This window comes from Lepeophtheirus salmonis, chromosome 6 (genome assembly GCF_016086655.4).
Source record: "Lepeophtheirus salmonis chromosome 6, UVic_Lsal_1.4, whole genome shotgun sequence".
NCBI classification, from domain to species: domain Eukaryota; kingdom Metazoa; phylum Arthropoda; class Copepoda; order Siphonostomatoida; family Caligidae; genus Lepeophtheirus; species Lepeophtheirus salmonis.
In genome coordinates, this window is record NC_052136.2 from 11,155,076 (window position 1) to 11,174,147 (window position 19,072).

General features: G+C 30.4%; 1 protein-coding gene across 1 annotated transcript in view; it reads right to left on the reverse strand.

Annotated features, from left to right (window-relative positions):
• Positions 1-19,072, reverse strand: part of LOC121119732 (guanine nucleotide exchange factor DBS) — a 56,974-nt gene that overhangs the window by 21,570 nt on the left and 16,332 nt on the right. The window contains exons 2-3 of the mRNA XM_040714491.2: positions 13,995-14,240; positions 10,586-11,304 (exon numbers count right to left, since the gene is read on the reverse strand). Of these exons, the coding sequence (XP_040570425.1) occupies positions 10,586-11,304; positions 13,995-14,240 (965 nt within the window). The remainder of the gene's footprint in view (positions 1-10,585; positions 11,305-13,994; positions 14,241-19,072) is intronic.

Here is a 19,072-nt window from a genome sequence, read left to right on the forward strand (position 1 = left end):
GTTACTCTCTGTTTTTTATGAACACACTCGAATGTTAAATCAGGTTTTGTGCATAATTACATGCAGTAGAAAAGGAAGTTCAAATGATGATAACAAGAGCTGATTACCAATTATAAAAACGGGTGAACAAAAAAATACACCTTATTTTCATCACTATAGATGTATTTTCTCTCATGAAGAAAATGGAATAATATAGAATCATATGCTTTCTCATAGTAGGGCTCATATGCACTTAGTAGCGAAAAGCTCCCCAAGGTTAACCCGTAGCGTATCCTATGAAAGAGATGACTTAGATTATTTCAATTTTTCTCACATTTGATGCATTACAAAAAATTATGTTCCAGCATTGAAAAAAAAAAACAAAATAAAAAACTAAAGCATAATGAACATCGTCTATTCATAAATGCGTAATACGTTTTTAGAGAATCTAACGCAACTGGTATGCAATTTGCATGAATGTAAATCCTTGTTAAATATATCTACACATTGCAAAGTTATTTTTCAAGACTACTTATTACTACGCATATTTGAACAAAAAAGATTGTGTAGTTCAAGTTTGACTTTGAACTTTCTTACATATGTTGGTATACACTTATATAGGTAAATATACCTACCATACATATACAAATTGTAAAAGATTTAGATGCCACTAATTAAAATTAAAATTACTAATAAAAACATCTTTTATAGTGTTACCCGATCCCTAAGACGACGTTATCTTTATTGTATCTCACAATTGCAAAAGGGTGAGATATAATGGGGTTAAGATATAATTCGTGCATTTTTAAAAATATTTAAATTGTTTCTGAGATTACATTTTTCTGGCTTTAATTGAATGTATGAATGTTGAACCAGAGCTCCTTTGATGTACCCACCTCGAGCATCAATCACAACCTAGATCAGGGCTCGGAAGGAGAAGGAGTCGTTGATGAACTAGTTCTTTGGCATGTTGGTAATTGGCTCCTTAATGGAATGATATGTTCTATTTGTTATAGATTCAACGAAGCCCCAGACCAAATAGTCCATTGGATTAAGATTCGAACTGATTTACGGCATATTTCTTATCCAATGAAGTCATAGAAGTGCTCACTTAGTCACTTCAGCGACCTGTCTTGGATCATCAGTCTTCAAAAGAACCTTCCAAATCATTAGCACGAAACGGATTCTTACCCCAGTAACGTTTTCTCCTATGTAAATTCAATGTCCTTTATATCTGGAACAGCTGTCGCCCTGATGCCCAAAACTTTAGTAGAGTTGTTGACATAACAAATTTTCTCCTAATTGATATATAAGGTCCCAAAATCAATTGGTAGCTAGGTAATTCTTTCAGACAGATGGACTATTCTCATTTTAAATCATAATTGTATTTAACGTTTTACATTACTCAATATTTTCTTACAAAATTCCTCAAATACGCTCTCAGTAGCAAGAAAAAAAATGCACTAATTTAGTATAAGTATGGATCCCGAATATGTGTATCTTTTGCATGGTTAATCAAGGGTTGATTATTGAATTCCTTTATGTAAATTTGCAAGTTAACATTGTGCAGGGCAGCAAAACGTGGACTTTTAATTAATGTTTATTTTCTTATTACTATGAAAGTGATTATTTTTTGACAAGCAAAAAGGGTATGCATCTCAGGTCTCCTAAATGCTGGAGTTGATGTGATGAAGATTACGGACATTGTTCTAGGAGCATGGTTTTAAAGTTGGCCAAGATGAAAAAAATGGAGAAGTCCTCTCCTGAATGTCAGGAACTGGAGGGCATAATTTAAAGAGGGATACAAAGTTCTGATTAAGTTTGGAGAAGAATATAAAGGAGGATCCCACTAAGTCGATAAATCTCCTCGCCAACGACTACTCTCTGGCTTCTCGGACAATCAGGAGGACAATAAAGCATAATGTAGTATTAGTTTCTTTCACAAGGACCTCACACCACCTTCAAACAGAGGGATTGAAAGCCAGGAGGCTCGAGGGGTCAATGGAAATGGGTAAATTGTCAAAATTTTCTCGAACAAAAAGATTTTCACAGTTCATCAATTCCACACAACCGCTGGCTTGCAGAAACAAAAGACAGGGAATTTTAGTGGCTTATAAGTTCAGTACAGTCCTAGGACCGGACCTATCAGTCCTTGGGACCTGTCCTTCAGACTGTCAGCACTAAAAAAAAAAAGGAACCATCATTAAATTTGATGTTGGCATCATCAAGGACCGAACTTTATAAGTTTTTAGGACTGATCTGTAGGACTAAACTGGACAAGACTGAGTGAACTGGAGAAGACTAACACAACACTACTTAAGAGTCAAATTTTAGGTGCGTCTCAAGATATTTTATTAACAGAAATATACGATAATTAGTTGCGTAACACAAATGTAATCAAGACTCAATTTTGGGTTAAGATATTCTAGTTAACTATAGTGTTGTTGAAGACCCCATATTTAACTAAATATTTACATACTAATGATAGCCCCTGAATAAGTATTTTTCCAGATATACCAAGACTAATTTAATCCATAGCCTCAGTTATACTGCTATACAAATTAATACGATGTAGGACATATGACTTATGACATCATCTAATACTGCAGACTGAACGTTTTCTAAAAATAAACACTGTAATTTTGTATTTGTTTGCGATGTGAATTAAATTAGCATATTTTTGGTAAATATTTGAGAACTTGATTAATACTATTGATGATATTTAAATTCAATCATTGATTGTTTTTGGTTGATTATTACATCTAAAATTCAAATCTACGCATAAGACTATCAATGCTACATATTTAGATAGGTTCAGTCATATATAAATAAGTGTTGACGTGGAAAATGAATGGGGAAAGTTGAATCCTGGACTGAGGCGGACCTCAATCTTGGTTCAATTTATTCCATAAAACTGCAAAAACATCCATTTTACTACAGGGAAAAATGAATATATGTACATATAACATCTTACTTCTTAGGATTTTCTTAATCTGTATTATATCATAACTTTCTCAAATAACCGGTTCTTATAACATAAATATGTATTTATATATTTTTCAACAACAATAACAAAATATATTAAGAACTCTTAAAAAATACATATAAACGAAATGTCAGTTATTAATGTGAGGTTTAATATTATACTCTCTGCAGGACACTGACTGCATACATTGATTAAAATCAATTAATACCACAGCATGCACAGCATATTGTCTGAATATTTCCGGGCTTTACAAATAACATATTTATTTTTGGGTTCAAAGTTATCAATATAGTCTTCATTAAGAGCAACAATCATTCTGTGCCACTCTAACACTTTTATAAAACTCTTTATCATTTGCCTCAAAATAGTCCTCAGTTTCAGAGATAACCACTTCATTGGGGCGAAATTTCTTGCAGGCAAGCATTTTTTTAAGTATGCAAACAGCCAGTAGTCGTTGGGAAACAAATCTGGAGAGTAATGCGGATACAGAAGCGTTCTGCATCATTGGTATCTCTACAATCACATTTGAAGTACGCCAAACAACGTTTAATTGCTGTTTCTGATAAAGTGGAGTCCCCTGAATACTTTTCAAGTAATTGCTTAGCTTGAGCGGTATTTTTTCCCATCAAGAAGCAGTGTCAAATTAAAACAAAAAAAATTGACAGCTTTCTTTTGAAGGTTTGAGCTAACTGTAAATGTGGTGATTTAAAAATAATAGAGTCATCTATATATGAAGCTGGAACTTTTGACTACATTCATTTATAAATAATTCCATAGCTAAATAAATTGGTTGATTTTAGGCAGATTAAAATCAATCAATAATCAGCAGACGTCTGTTTTTTTTTTTTGGCTCTGATTTTTGCCTTTAAAACTTTGTTACTTCCTTCGAGTATTTATCAACCTCATAGACTGAAATATCCTTGTAATATCTTTTGTATATCATATTCATTCATAGATGAAAATAATACTATAATGGAAGAAGACCCGTCTTTTTGTAGTTGCTACCTAAACATATGTTCTTTATTTTCACCAGGTGTTCTCATTATTCTTTCATTCTTGAGGAGATAACATAATATATGTATAAACTATAAAGTGTCAACCACAAATGTGTTTACTCATAAATGACAGAGAGGACCACTAAGGATTTATAAGTGTAAGTCCTTGTTGGACTCAAAGTAGAATTGAAGATCGACATCTGAGTAATTTTAGTTTATATGTCCTTGACTTATATTGAATGGGATCTGTGTTTATTTTTATTTCTCATAGTCATATTTTAATTTAATGAAATGTCATAAGCTTCTCTCCTCCAAAACATTTTTCAAATTGTGAAGGTGACTAGATTCATTTATGGTTTCTTTTTCTTTAACATACCGGTAGATAGTATTATTTTCATTTATGACCATCTTTTTGTTTCACCTTCTATGTATATAAATTCTTGATATCAAAATGTAGTTCCTGTACCTAATTTTTTGATACTTTATAAGTTCCAAAGTTATTTAGCAATTTTTAATTTTATCATCGAGGTTTCAAAGAATATTTTGCATGCGTTCCTATTATTTATATGTAACACCTAGGATAAATATGAAACAGAGATATGGAAGCAGAGTGGGAGTTTAAACAATGACATTCCAATTTTTTATTAGTTACTCATCCATTGCAAACACAAATGTGACTAGAACACAGTCATTTCTATAAGTTATTTCACCCTCAATTAATATTTTTGACCTTAGCAATTTATGAAATTTAAAACATGTGACATCACTTTTAATTGTGATGTACTATCAAAAGAAAAAGAAAAAAAATGAACAGCTTAAATAAAATCCTTTTATCACTGGCAATTACTATTAACCAAATTGAATCCATAATTTAGGAATTATCAGAAAAGAAATACAATGATGTTAGTTTTCAAAGTCCTTGCAATCATGATGATGATAAAAATTATGCAGTTGTCAAAATTAATTATTTTTACTAGGATCTCAGATGTTAATTTTAAAATAGAATATAGAACCGTTTGACGAACAAATTACTATCAGTTTTTAACCCCTAAATAATCTGTATCATTGACAAAATCCATGGTTGAGCATAGATATGTATAAAAGGCTCATCTTGACATTTTAATGAATGTACAATGGGGTGAAGGAGGGAATACTTTGAAATACCATGCCAGGAAGATAAAACAAGGAAGATTTACCAATGAGTTAATATGTGTGCCTTTAAGGACATACATTCGCAAGGAAAATTATTATTTCATAAATATTTAAAGAAAGGTATGGTAGAATTAATTCAAATTACTCAGTCACTGGTCAGAAACACTAGAATAGGCATGCACCTATTTGTGATGACTCGAATATAATCTAATATGGATGCTAAAAAATACAAACTTTTATATTTGCTTAATAATGTTTAAATTCATATTCTTAGCATTAAAAATATGCACAAAATACACATTTTTGTTACAAAATGATTTTTGGTTATTACTCTGTTCGTGGTTGCAATATCCCAAAATAAATCCCAAAAATGCTGTGAAAGATGAAAAAGCCAAGAAAAGTAAAAAAAAAGATGACTGAACGGCATATGAGCTGATATGATGTCTCTCAGAGTTACCATATTATTTTTATTACATAATTTCAGACTTGGTTATTACACTACTCTATCTAATATAATCGGACATTAACATTTTTCACTTAAAGCTCTGGTATTTATTGATGTATTGGGATAATGGTTCTCAATCTATTCTATTGCAAAGTTTCATTGAGAACCATTTGTGAAATCTTTATACGTATCAGTGCAGTACTTACTGTTTTGTTATTGGCGAGGGGAGCAGAATTTAGTAACTATTAAAGGTGGATAAATACTATAAAAAAAATACAACAAAATGTCGTTAAGGGCAGTTCAAATTCACTTAATGGGGATTCTGCAGTATTTCTGTAAGGGGGGGGGGGATAGTTTAAAAATTTGATGATTTTTTTAATTAAATGGAAGACCCTTGCTGTTCTTTCTTTTGTTTAAATAAAGGGTTTGCCTATTTTTTAAAATGACTTAATGGTTATGCACGTACCGATTCTAGTATAAATCTTGTATAGTATCGTTCTGGATGAGCCAGTACCCCAGGAACTTTACAAAAAATTATAACATGTCAGTTTTCTAAAAAAAAATTAAACTAGAAACCAAAGTTGAGCCTCGTAACCCTGACCATTTTGAAAAAGTTTGGTAGAAAAGGAGCTTAGCTATAATGACACTTTATTAGAATAGCTGCAAACTGTTAATTGAGGAAGGAAATAAATACAAATACCACTCTGTATCTAGTAAAAATATCAACAGGAATTTCTATGATGTCGATGCTCAATTCTTTGAAACTTTCTGACGAACAGGGAATTAAATTTATCACTCAACTCATTGTTAAGCACATGCATTTTTCACTTAGAGGGTCCCTTTTCAAGAATGAAATAATATTGACTACACCTTTAAAAACAGCTCAGTTTGCAACAACAAAAAGTCTTGCAATTGTTTAAGGTAATATTTTTTACAGGTCCATCTATCACTATTCACTATGAATAGTGCTTCTATATTGGCCCAATACCAGTACGTAGAGTAATAATCGAAATAAATATATGAATTTAAAAATACTTATTTCTTCAAAGAAATTGGCAAGATACAATAAATATTATATCCTTACATGGAATTATTATTATTTAGAATGATACAAATAATTCTTCCGCGGAATTGCGACACTAACTTATTCAAGTATAAATATATTTATTTAAGCAGATACAGCATACAGTACATACCTGTGAATGAATTCCATCTTCACATCATCTTGTATCCTCACAACACATTCCTAACAGTGAGTTCAACTTATTTTTAGAAATAATATGCTTATGGCTTTAATAGGAAGTGAGACAAACCATGTCATTTATTTCTATATTCTATATGGAGTTTTACTAAGCCATTGTGACGAAATGACTTATGGATTGGAAAATCAATTTGTGAAACATGACAATGACAATTTAATTCAAATCTCTTGACGAATGTGCTAAAAGAATATCCCACTAATGGGCCAAAAAAGGATTTGATGTGTGTTTATGTAAGTCTATCTAAGGAAAGGCTCGGTCAGGAAATCCTAAACTAATTTTTGTGTTATCAAACTAATTACGTCTAGATCAATCCCATAAAAAATGGTCTAATTAAAAATTCGGTATATACCTTTTTCGTAAGAATGGTTGATGACGTAATATGTGTTTCTATAATGACGTCACATGAAGTTTAAAGTGTTTTATATACCAGTCTTTACCTTTATTGTATCTCACAACCTTTGCTATATAAGGAGGGGAAAAAGGCCACAGAAAGATGTTTATTAGCCACTTCTTCATAACTATGGAATTTGTACAACATAATTGTTCACAGTGCTTTAACAAGAGTTAATTCTAATGTAACTTATCACCCATTGGTAGAACAAAAAGCAGAAAAATTGATAGTTGACAACAAAATGCAGAGTAAATTTTATTTAAAAGAGGTAACACCATTATGTGTACAACTCGTATGAAATGGACTGTAAGAAAATTGGTCAATAGGTTCATGATTTGAAATGTTTTAGACAATAGGCTCCACAGAAATATCGATCTATAAAAAACACTTAAGATCCAACCAAAAAAGCAATCGGTCTACGCCAGAGTCTCAACACTAGCAATTATGTACAAAGATGGAATCTAAAATCATTAGAATATTATTACTCATACGCTGATTAAAAAACCGATTCCAAAATTGGTCTGATGACATTTTGATTGTATTGTTAAATTAGGTATAATTATAGTGCCAGGTCATTATTATTTAAATCATGTTCATTAATATTTTTTTTTTACCACCACTCTTCTAAAAAATACGATAATTTATATATGTATACATATATTCAACATTGGTACTATGTACTTCAAACTATAGCCTTTAGAGATCGTGACGTTGAAGGAGGATACCTATTATTCAAACTGTTGTAATCAAGTATTTATGTATGTATATTATGAATAATTTTTATTTGGCCCTGCCACACACACCTTACCCTCCACTCTCCTCGATATTCTTCTTTTTTAATAAAAATCATATTATTTGCTTACACTACGGAAGAATGGGATAGTCAGTCAAGACTGGTTGTTATAGTAGGCACTAGTGATGTAGCAGGCTCGAACCAATTCGCCAACCGCTAATATGATTAAAGCAGGTTATTCACAATATGTAAAAATAACAATTATTTCAAAATAAACCGGTTTGTGAATTTGTACTAAACAAAGAGAAGGGCAAGACGGCTAGGGAGGACAGCTCAGTTGTGGATAAGTAAAAATGAGCGCATTTTTATGTGTGTGAGGATACAATTGGGCATGAGCGCTGTTAACTTTTATTACTTTGTTATCAGGGCTTCAGCGAGTGGTGCCATATTCCATGGAAATAAAACGACTCCAAGAAGAATAAAAAGCTCTTTGAATAATAATATTGATTAATAAAGAAATATAGCTGTATATTACTAAGCATGTTTTAAAATAACAAGCTACAGACTGTCCCACCACCTTGTGGAATATATATATACTTTAGTTACCTCATGCCTTATTGTGCAATTCACATGTACAATTGGGAGAATTTTATTAAAAACGGAATATATTTTGATTAAAAAAAAACGGCCTCAACTTAAGGATCCATTACGTTCCTAGTAGGTATTATTTACGAGTTTAAGAAAATTAAATCTCATTCCATAGTTATTTTAGAAAAAAACATTTCAAATATAAGTAATTAATAATTATATTTTTGAAAAATATTTAATATCATTTCTAGCTATTGGGAATACAACAGGTTCATTATGAGTATACTTATAAGTATTATATTGCATATTCATACTCCTTGAAATCAAAGAACCCGAATATTTAATTAAGAAAAAAAGTCATTTCAGTATTATAATGAAGTAAAAACTGCGTTAATTCATTTAAAATGGTGGGAACATTTTTTGGTTCGGTCTGAGTTTTACTACGTAGTTTCATAATATGAATAAAATTATTCACAGAGTTCAAGGACTTCAGTCTATAGTAATAACTTCCTTCTTCTAGTGACTATAGATACTTTTACCCATAAAAGAGCAATTAATTAATTGCTAATAGTAGTGCCTGTCACACTAATGTATATACAAGGATATTCATCAATTCTCATGGCAAAGAAAAAAAACAAGGAACAAACCCGGATACAACTTATTTATAATAAGTCATTCATTGTTAAAAATTATTTAGGAATTCAGAAAAATAAGTGGCACCTTTTAACACAAAAACAAACTGAAATCATTTTATTTATTTATTTATGTTCTTGAATGAATTATCTATAATGTCTATTAACGAATAACTCCAATTTATACATTGGAGGAGCCTTAAATTGCATTTAAAGTAGCCTAAATGGATTATTACAATAACATTACATTGACAGCTTTAATGTATTTAAAGGACAATATCGAACTCAAATTAAGTCTTATAAATCAAATCAAGGTTTTTAACTAATATTAAACCCTCTTGAGTATCTCAACTCTTTTCAGAAATTGGAATATAAAGCATTTTATTGACCAAAATCTTGGTTTGTATGTATATAAATATGATTTGTTTTTCAAACCACAAATGCTTTAAATATAAAAATGGTGCAAATTCATTTCCGTTAATAAAAAGTTAGGATTTTATTATACGATATAAATGGATCAAAATACATTTTTAAATGACAATTAAAACTGCTTAGAAATATGATTAGAAGATACTGAGGACAGTTTGCAAGACAAAACAATTGCAACAGGTACATTTTCATGTACATCAAACAAATTGTAGATACAACATTTGTATAATAGCTGTAAAAAAGAATTAAACTTACTATGAAATCAAAACAAAAAAACTTTTTGTCTCTTTTTTTCGAGATTTTGGAAAAAATGGATTTTGAGTAGTAAAGCTAACTTAAAATAAAAGTAGAATTGAATTCTTCCAATAAATAGTATCAAACTCTGATATTGGATTGTTAGGGAGTCAAATAAGAAATATACAAATAATAACTTACTATGCCCTAGAGGGTTCTCAATGATATTTTTAAATATAATTAATGAGTAATTGGGAAATCAACTCATATTGAGTAGTTCGGAATGACTGAGCCACTCATTCTTATGAGTTGAAAATATTTTGTAACAATTATATATGTTTTAAATAATTGTATAACGGGAAACCGGATATGTCCTGTCAAAATCAAACATTCGTACAATTAAAATTGATTGGAAGTCACAAAAAGGGGTCAAATATATGATCACAAACGTCATGTTGTATGTCATATGTCACCAGTGTTCTCATATGATAGTGTTATTTATTTTCTAGGATATAGGAAGTATAATCCTCTCAACATACATGACTTCTTAATACCTCACACAGGCACTCAGAATATTTTTTATCCATAAAAAAAAACAATGACATCCCACAAGAAGAAAAAAAATAAAAATACGGAAATTAAAGATTGAGCTTGGAGTGATTTAACCCCCTTCACTAGGAAGATGAATAAATTGTGGAAGGGAGTATTAAAGTACACAAAACAGAACAAAAAGTTAATTAAACCTATAATTATATTTACCTTGTTGCTTGAGATCGTAGCTCTTCTCTTCGAGTAATGACTCTATGAGTAACAGAGTCCAATTGTTCCAAGGCATCATCTACTCTAAAAAGTGTTTGAGCAGACATAAGATCCTTGATTTCGTCAAAAAGCTCCTCAAAATCCACTCGAGTTCGTATTTTCAAATCGCGTGACTTTGATAATAGGTAATCAATTTGACGAATAAGAGAGAAAATATTATCATCTCGGTCAGTTTCATCCACAGACTTTTTCCGATCAAGATGATCCCCGGCAGCAGAGCTCCATTTGTTCATAGAATCAACGCTGTCCATTAAATCAAGGAATTTATGAAGGATCCGCCGTTTTTCCATAAGGAGAATCTCCAATTTCTGACACATGATCTTCAACTCCGTACATTTTGGTTGAATACAGTCCACAAAGTTATGATCTGCAAGGAGTTCCTGCCCTACTTTAACGAGATCACGAGCCTTGGATCCATCTATTGCAAGAGTTTGAACGCAAGAGTCCAACCTATCTAGGGCCACATTTATTTCTTCATTTGTATTTCCAGAGACGGGTATACTCCGTGACTCCCTTTCATTTTCAGCAAAGGCATTCGCCAACTCACGAAACTGATGTTGAAAGGTATTAAGCTCTAAGTATTGTACGTAGATATGATCTTGCATTTTCCAGGAGCGGTTGAAGTATGTCCAAGCTTGATCTAGTTGTTTGCATAGCACCTATAAATAGAAAAAAATGAATTACACCATCATTTCATCATTCTTAAATCTTAGCTGTAAAAACAAATCACTTTGCCTACCTAACTATTATTATGTACATACATAATATTGTACGTAGTACGTATACAATGAAACTCTTTAAAGGTAGACTATCAAATCCTACGTGGGTGTTTCATACCTTTGCGTATATGGATGTACTTTTTTGAATGCCCAATGGTAGTACATTTGTTAACTTTTTTTATTTATAAAAAGAGACAAACAAATGAATGTATTGCTACAAAATCAGGCATTTCTATTTCAACAATTAAACAATGAATACGAAAAAAAAAGAACTAGAATCATTTAAACAACAAATATTATTAGGGCGTAAATAATGTGACTCCACTGATATATTAATAATTATTCTTTTATGTACATATATAATACACCATTTTTGATTTGATTGAATAAATATTTGTACAACTATATAACATGTGTATCAAAATTAAATGTTTAATTACGTAAGGTTTTAAATGTATGTTCCTGAATGGTTTTACTTTGTTAGAGTTGGGCAAGCTTATAATTTTATCAAGTGGTTAAAAAAGACTACGGAATCAATATTTGTACCAACATAGTTGCCAATGTTATAACTTTTTTTGTTCCCTAGGCATCACGACTAGCTTTTTTACCCACTCTCAACCTCGACTGTCAAACGGCAAATGAAAAATTTGAAAAAACAAATCAACAACATACGGTCACTGCCAATTCTTTATTATCATTTAACGGATCATGATAGTCATATAGAGAGTATAAAATAACACGAATTCTATATAATACATTTTTGAGTTGATAATACGTAGAGTCAGCTGCTTTAAATCATACAAGACACAACTTATAAAAATTTATGAAAAGATTGAAAGGAAAATACTATACATCTTTTATTTAAAAAAAAAGAAAAATAGGCCGTGGGTGTCGAGTAGACATGAATGTTATATAATGTGAATTTCTGCGAAAAGGTGAAAAAGTTACATACATCATACGGGGAAATGACTGAAAATGGGTAGGTGTTATCATAAAAAGCGACATCTTGCGTGCAAAGTATATATTAATAAGACAAGGAATCTAACAGGTGCGTTTCGCCATTTATTTTATGTTTATAGCTTGGAAGGGAAGGAAAAGTAATTGCAGTTAGTACTGATAGCTCTAAAACACTGTAATAAAGCTATTACATAAGATATTAGCATTGAAGATGTTGGTCATCTTGAAGGCTAAACAGCCAAGTTTTATACGAATATAATCCCTTTCATTATGAATGTTAAGGAAAATACTAAGCTACAAGTTTACACTACCGTTTATAGGGATTTTCATAACCATTAATTGATTAAATTTTATTAAAATATCACTTTTTTTTATACATCAAGTAACTTTCAATACAGATGTGATGTATTTTCATATTTATTTTTTTAAGGTATTTGATGAAGTTTTTTAAAGTTTTTTTTTTAATTAGAAATTTGTTTAATTTAAAATGATAAAAATATCAACTATGAGCTCTTCTATATAGCTTGCCTTCAATTATAAACCAATTTATAATGTTAGCGAAAACATTTTAATATATTAAGGGACAACAAATAAATGAATAACATTTCGTCTCACTAAAAGTGACGTAATCTCATCCTTTGTTTATCTTGGATATTGTTTGACAAGAATTTGCTCTCGCAAAAAAGACAATAAATATAAAAATGAATAATTGATTAATCCTTTTTTTTTGTCAAAACACGAGCATGACTTATAAAAATAGCATTCATAAAATCTTTATTGAACAAACACAAATAAGTTCATATTTTATTTCTAAAAAAACAAAACTTTAAAATATAAATGAAGTATGATTTCTGTTTACGTTGGATCTTTTTTTTTTTTAAACACAAATTTTAATTTTACTTTAAAGGTGGGTATCCACATATATCGTGTATATATATATGTAGTAATGCATATCTCGTATATTTTCAGCTTGCTCTGTTTTTTTAAATTTTTATATTGGTAATCGGAAGAATAAATTCTAGTTTCTTAGCTTTTGTCGTTATTATTTAACTCCCGAGTAGTAAACTTCATTTTCTACCACAGTCAATTATATACAAAATTGGATTGAATATTCGTGTGTCCAAATAAATTTCGCATAGGATTTGTTGCAGAATTATAATCAGAGTAGAATTGAGGATCGACATTGGATTAACTCTTGTGAATGCCCTTGTTTATTTTAAGCTGCACTCCTTGAAAACATTCTTCAAATTATCATGGTTACTATGTTGATTTTGAGTTTTTTTTTTTTTTAACTTGCTAAAATACATGCAATTTTCATAACTATATATTTATGAATATATACCATAGGAGGAAGATTTCCTCTCACAATGACTGCCTTTAATCACTTAAGAAAAGTTTATATATATTTTCACTTATACGTGTACACTCATGATAGATGTGATAATCCTCCATAAAATTCGAATAAAAATTATCATTCATGACATTTAAAAACCATGCAACTTAGGGAAAAGGGCTTAAAAGTTATGCCAAAAAAGAATCACGGGTGTACTAATGACACCTTACACCAAAAAACCAGACATATCATGTATGTATAAAAAAGTCCCTTGACAATCAGAGCAGGATGAAATAAGAAATTGCTTGATCACTCTAATATTTCAATATAATTTACTTACTTGGACGGCCAATCTTTGCATCACATTTGCATCTGGTCTTTGTAAGCTTTTAAGCATGAGAAGTCCACGATCCGTGAGCTCTTCCAATTCCTTTCGTAAACGTCTGTAATTACTACGATTCTTTGTAGCAACGTCTCGAAGAGTTTCGTTTCGATAAGAAACTTCTTCAGTATTCAAAACCCCAACAAACTGAGCAAGGCGTCTTGCAATGCGACGTGCATTGAAACTAAATGATTCTACGTGTTCCTGAAAGGTTAAAAAATCATGGATTAATTATTTATTAAAGTACAAATAAGGATGTATTATATGTTATCATTATGTATACTAAAATATCCCAGTACTGTAAATATGTAAAGATGCAATATCTGATTAATAGATTAAAATAAAGATTACAACACAAATCAATACGTTAATCACAATGTAATTAAGTATTTTAACACTTCAAACGTTGTAGTTCTTGATATACAAGTGTTTTCATTCCAGGGCTCTCACACGTTAGACTAGAAAATTAAGCAAGTCAACTTTTTCTTTTGTTTCTCTGCTACAGACTGCACTTTCAAACATTTTTATCAAATATAGAAAAGTAATCCAAAATTGGATGTGAAACTTTTTTTTTGGAAAATAAAAGAAAGTATGATTGAAAGGGACGGGTTTTTCCATTTAAATGACGAGTTGTTATATAAATTGTGGTTCTATTTCAAACCTTAAGTCACACTAAAAAAATAAATATACAGAAAGTAGTTTTATTATAAGTGAAAAGATTTATGAGGATTTTGTATAAAATAAATTTCTAAATTTCAATTAAATACATTGAATTTAAAGGAATTTATTGAATAAGTATGTAAGGTAAAAAATAATATATTATGTATTTACAGGATTTATAAGCAAAAAATTCCGGTTTCTTTCTGCGAACATTGTATCTAAAGTAAGAGCTAATATACAACCAAAATGAAGTCAATTGATGTGTAAATACGCTGTCCATCAACTGGCGAAAGCTTGAGGTCATTTTATTTAGAAATGTCGGAGAGAGAAGGTAAAAATTAGTATATTTACTTTGCCCCAAATTCTTCCTTCTGAAATAGAAGGGATTGTCGTCATTTGTGATGGGTAAATTCGGAGAACCTGAGCGGATTCAGGACTGGAAAATATTCAGATATTATCGTCACAAGACAAAAAGGATTGGTTAAATCAAATAACCGAGATCAATTTGACTATATCCTCATGTAATAAGTGGAATACAATCCAAAATTCTCAATTAACTCAATAGGGAAATAGTCCAGTATATATTAGAATTACACTAATGGGAACATATTTCGCAGCAAGATGGAGCTCCATGCCATACGAGCAACAAATCCCAAAAAATGATGCTAGGGCAACTTAAAGAAAATATAGTATAAGAAGAATTGGGCGGCATCATCGTCAGATTTGAATTCACTGGATTATTCTTTTGGGACGGTATTGAGAGGAGCCCTGTATGATTGAATAAAATTTTTGCATTGTTCAGGAATGGGCTTCAATTGATTCCACCAAAATTGTCAGAACATGCCGAAGCTTCCGATTTCATCATGAGGGATGTGTGGCCGCAGATGGTGGACAATTTGAATTTTGAATCTAAATATTTTAGTTTTGGATAACTTTAAAATAAATTTATGATATCATTTCCAGTTTTCCCGTAATTTCACTCATAAATTATTTAGCGCAAACTGGACTTTTTTGCATATAGACCCTGTATATAAGATAATACGTTGTGTTCGGGCGAGTTAAATAATTAAAAAGTTACAGGAGCCTTAGAAAATCAAAACTGCGTATCACTAATAATATATGTACACTATTGAGTGCAGTCAAATATGTATTTAAAAACTGAATAAATGTCTGCTTTGTGCAGGTAATCTCTTAAACCAGGTTTTCTATTTGGTAAAAATTCTAAATTTGAAAACTGGATATGACTCTTAGTACAGTGACCGACTTAAAATACGTGGCAGCTTATGTATATGCTAAAATATTCTACTACTAATATGTAAAGATGTAATGTCTGCTTAAGAGATTCAAATCCATTAAAAATAGAACATGTTCATTGTCATATGACGTCACACACATTTTGTATATACACATACATAATATATCTGATTATATTGACTATCTTATGGGATCAATCATGGAGTAAATGAGAAAATTTTGTGGTTTTTCTCCACTCTTAGCCTTGAAACGAATTATGAATGTTTAAAAAATTACATATATATGTATATATTCTATGTAATTAAGGTGGTAAATATTACATAGGTATATGAAGACACATACCATAAGTCTTGAGCCCTATTATACGCTTCTGCCTATTTGTGTATATATGTATATAGTTATGGAAAAGAACACAGACAGAGTTTTCCATTTGTTGAAATGAATAAGATTTAAATGATAATGCCTATGAACCAACATAAGTATATATATCTTACACTTATATCAAAGTCTCACAGACTTTAAGTCATTAGTTTTACTATCTCATCCCTTGAAATCTATTTTACAAATATGTAATACAAAGTTAAATGCTCTCAATATTGCCTTATTATATACGAGAACTGTATTGGAGTCAACATTCTAATTATAGATACAGTCAGTATTGTTCTAAATTCAAGTCAAGTATGATCCCATTTGGTTTCAAGTCCATGTTAAGTTTGAGCCCAGAGTCGAGTACTATAGCCGAACGACTGCAATTCTTAGTTTACATGGTTCTGAGTTAAGCCTGAGTCCTTATGGTTCCGACTTCTAGTCAAGTCCGAGCCCTTATGGTACATGAAAAAATGACTCAATTCTGGACTCGAGTACTACAGGTCTTATATAAGTTGAACTCGCCGGGTTGGATCGTCATATGTTTTTTTGATACATATACGCTCAAATACGGATAAAGGAAACTCCTATTTTTCTTATAAATATCTGAAGCGTACTAAAAACCGCAATTTTTTTGGAAACTTTTGTAAGTAACTCATTTTGAAACTCACCCATTTCGAGGCAACCAGTGTTTGATTATATCTTTTTTTTATAGATTATTAAATATCCTTAGCTTACCTTTCAGAGAAAGTATTTTTTCGTGGTCACTTGGGATATGTATCCGTATTTCTTGTTTATAGTTATTTATGATTGCTACTAATAAGCGGAAAATGGGCTACTTTTTGTTCACCCATCTGCCAGGTTATCTTTGGGGCGTCTGTAAATTCAATAGTTATATATCGTTGTGTGATACCCTTAGATTTGACTATAAAAATTTATTTTGTGGAAAAAGAAGTTGATTCTACTGATCAAAGCCAAAAAAATCAATAGTGTATGCTGTGTGAGAGTTTAGACGGGGCAATCTTCCTCTATCTTCCCATGTTTTTCATAATATTCCCTGTATTAAATTGAAAAAAAACTAATGTAGATCTAGTTATCGAACTTTTCAAACAAGGCATATCAAATTTCCCATAGGACCATCATTTTTGTATACTATATTCTTTTACAAAAGTACTAAAGTTGAATAAAAAATTACATTTAACAATGCCCCAAATGTTCAGTGTAGTTTTTTAAGGGAATCAAATGGGAAAAATTATACAAGCGTTTTGGAGTCTATATATAAAAGACAGACAAAAGTCTCCCAAAACACAAAATAAGATTATATAACTTTGATATAGGTGTTAAATGAAATTTCCTCATCCTTTAATAATAAATATGCCACTATGAAATATATTTACACATATGCTCTAGTTATTTGATATGGAATAGTAATTGAGAGAAAAAGATCATGGAATAACAGTTGAATCACTTCTCCTTATTTTCATATAAAAATTGAATTCAATATAACAAAAACCATAGAATAGCGTTAGATAACTATTTTTGTTGGGATCCGGTCTGAGACCATCATAATTTTAACTAATCGGACCAACGTCCGTTTTTTTTTGAAAAAATGATGAAAAAGTGAGGTTTACTTCATAGGAAAAAAACATTTCTATAAATTGAATCTCGGCTTGAATGGAAATACGGCCCCATATTAATCACAAAGAGTCACTTAAGACTGAACCAACCAAAAAATCGGTTTCGGACCGAGTCTCAAAACTATTATCTAATATATTATTTACTCCATTATATAACGTTATTATAAAATACCATAATGCGTTATTCAAAGTCTCAAACTAAATTTTGGTTATAACTCCAATGATCAAAAAGAAAAACACGAAAAATCTTGCGTCAATTATTTTTAATTAACCTAAGGTACAACTTATGCATGTAATAATAATATAACACACTAAGAAGAATTGGGATGTTTGCTTGCCAAAATATATTACGAGAGAAGTGAAATTTAATTGACTTTCTTATTCAAGGGATAAATCCTTAATAATGATGACAGGGTTTGACACCTTCAGCCAGCATCTATGTCTTGCAAAACATGAAACAAATAGTAATGTCAGATAGATGGATTAAAATATCATGGGAATAATAATATGTGATAATATATATAAATTCAAAATTATGAAAGTCCTTCATTTTGTTGTGAGTTAATATAAAAATAATCTTCCACGAAAATGGAGAAATTGATTAATATCCAATTGTTTTTAAAAGTATATTAGATAAATACTTATTCATTATTATGATATCGTCAACTAAAAATTTTTATGCTTACTGTTCATGGATAAAATAAATTTATGCTGGAGTGATGTTCTTGTTATGACGACAAACCTGTTTAAACTAAATGTAAAAACATCCTAAAAGTAATATCCTTTAGTTGACGATATTATGATCGTAACACAATAATTAAGTATTCATTGTATATAAATACCAAATATTTAGTAGGCATAGTTCGCTTAATTATTGGTTTTGTCTTCAAATTGATGGGATATACCCAATAATGTCAAATATAGTTTAGAACCTTTAATTTATTCATGAAGCCCTTTCAAGTATATACAATCTATCAATTTTTAATTATTTGACGATTAATTTTTAGTACTTTAAGTGCTTCTAAAGATTAATTGAAATAATCTGTTGATAGATGGCTTAACGAATATTACTCGTGAAAGAATACAATTGTACAAGTAATCCAGACTCCCTTTTAAGAA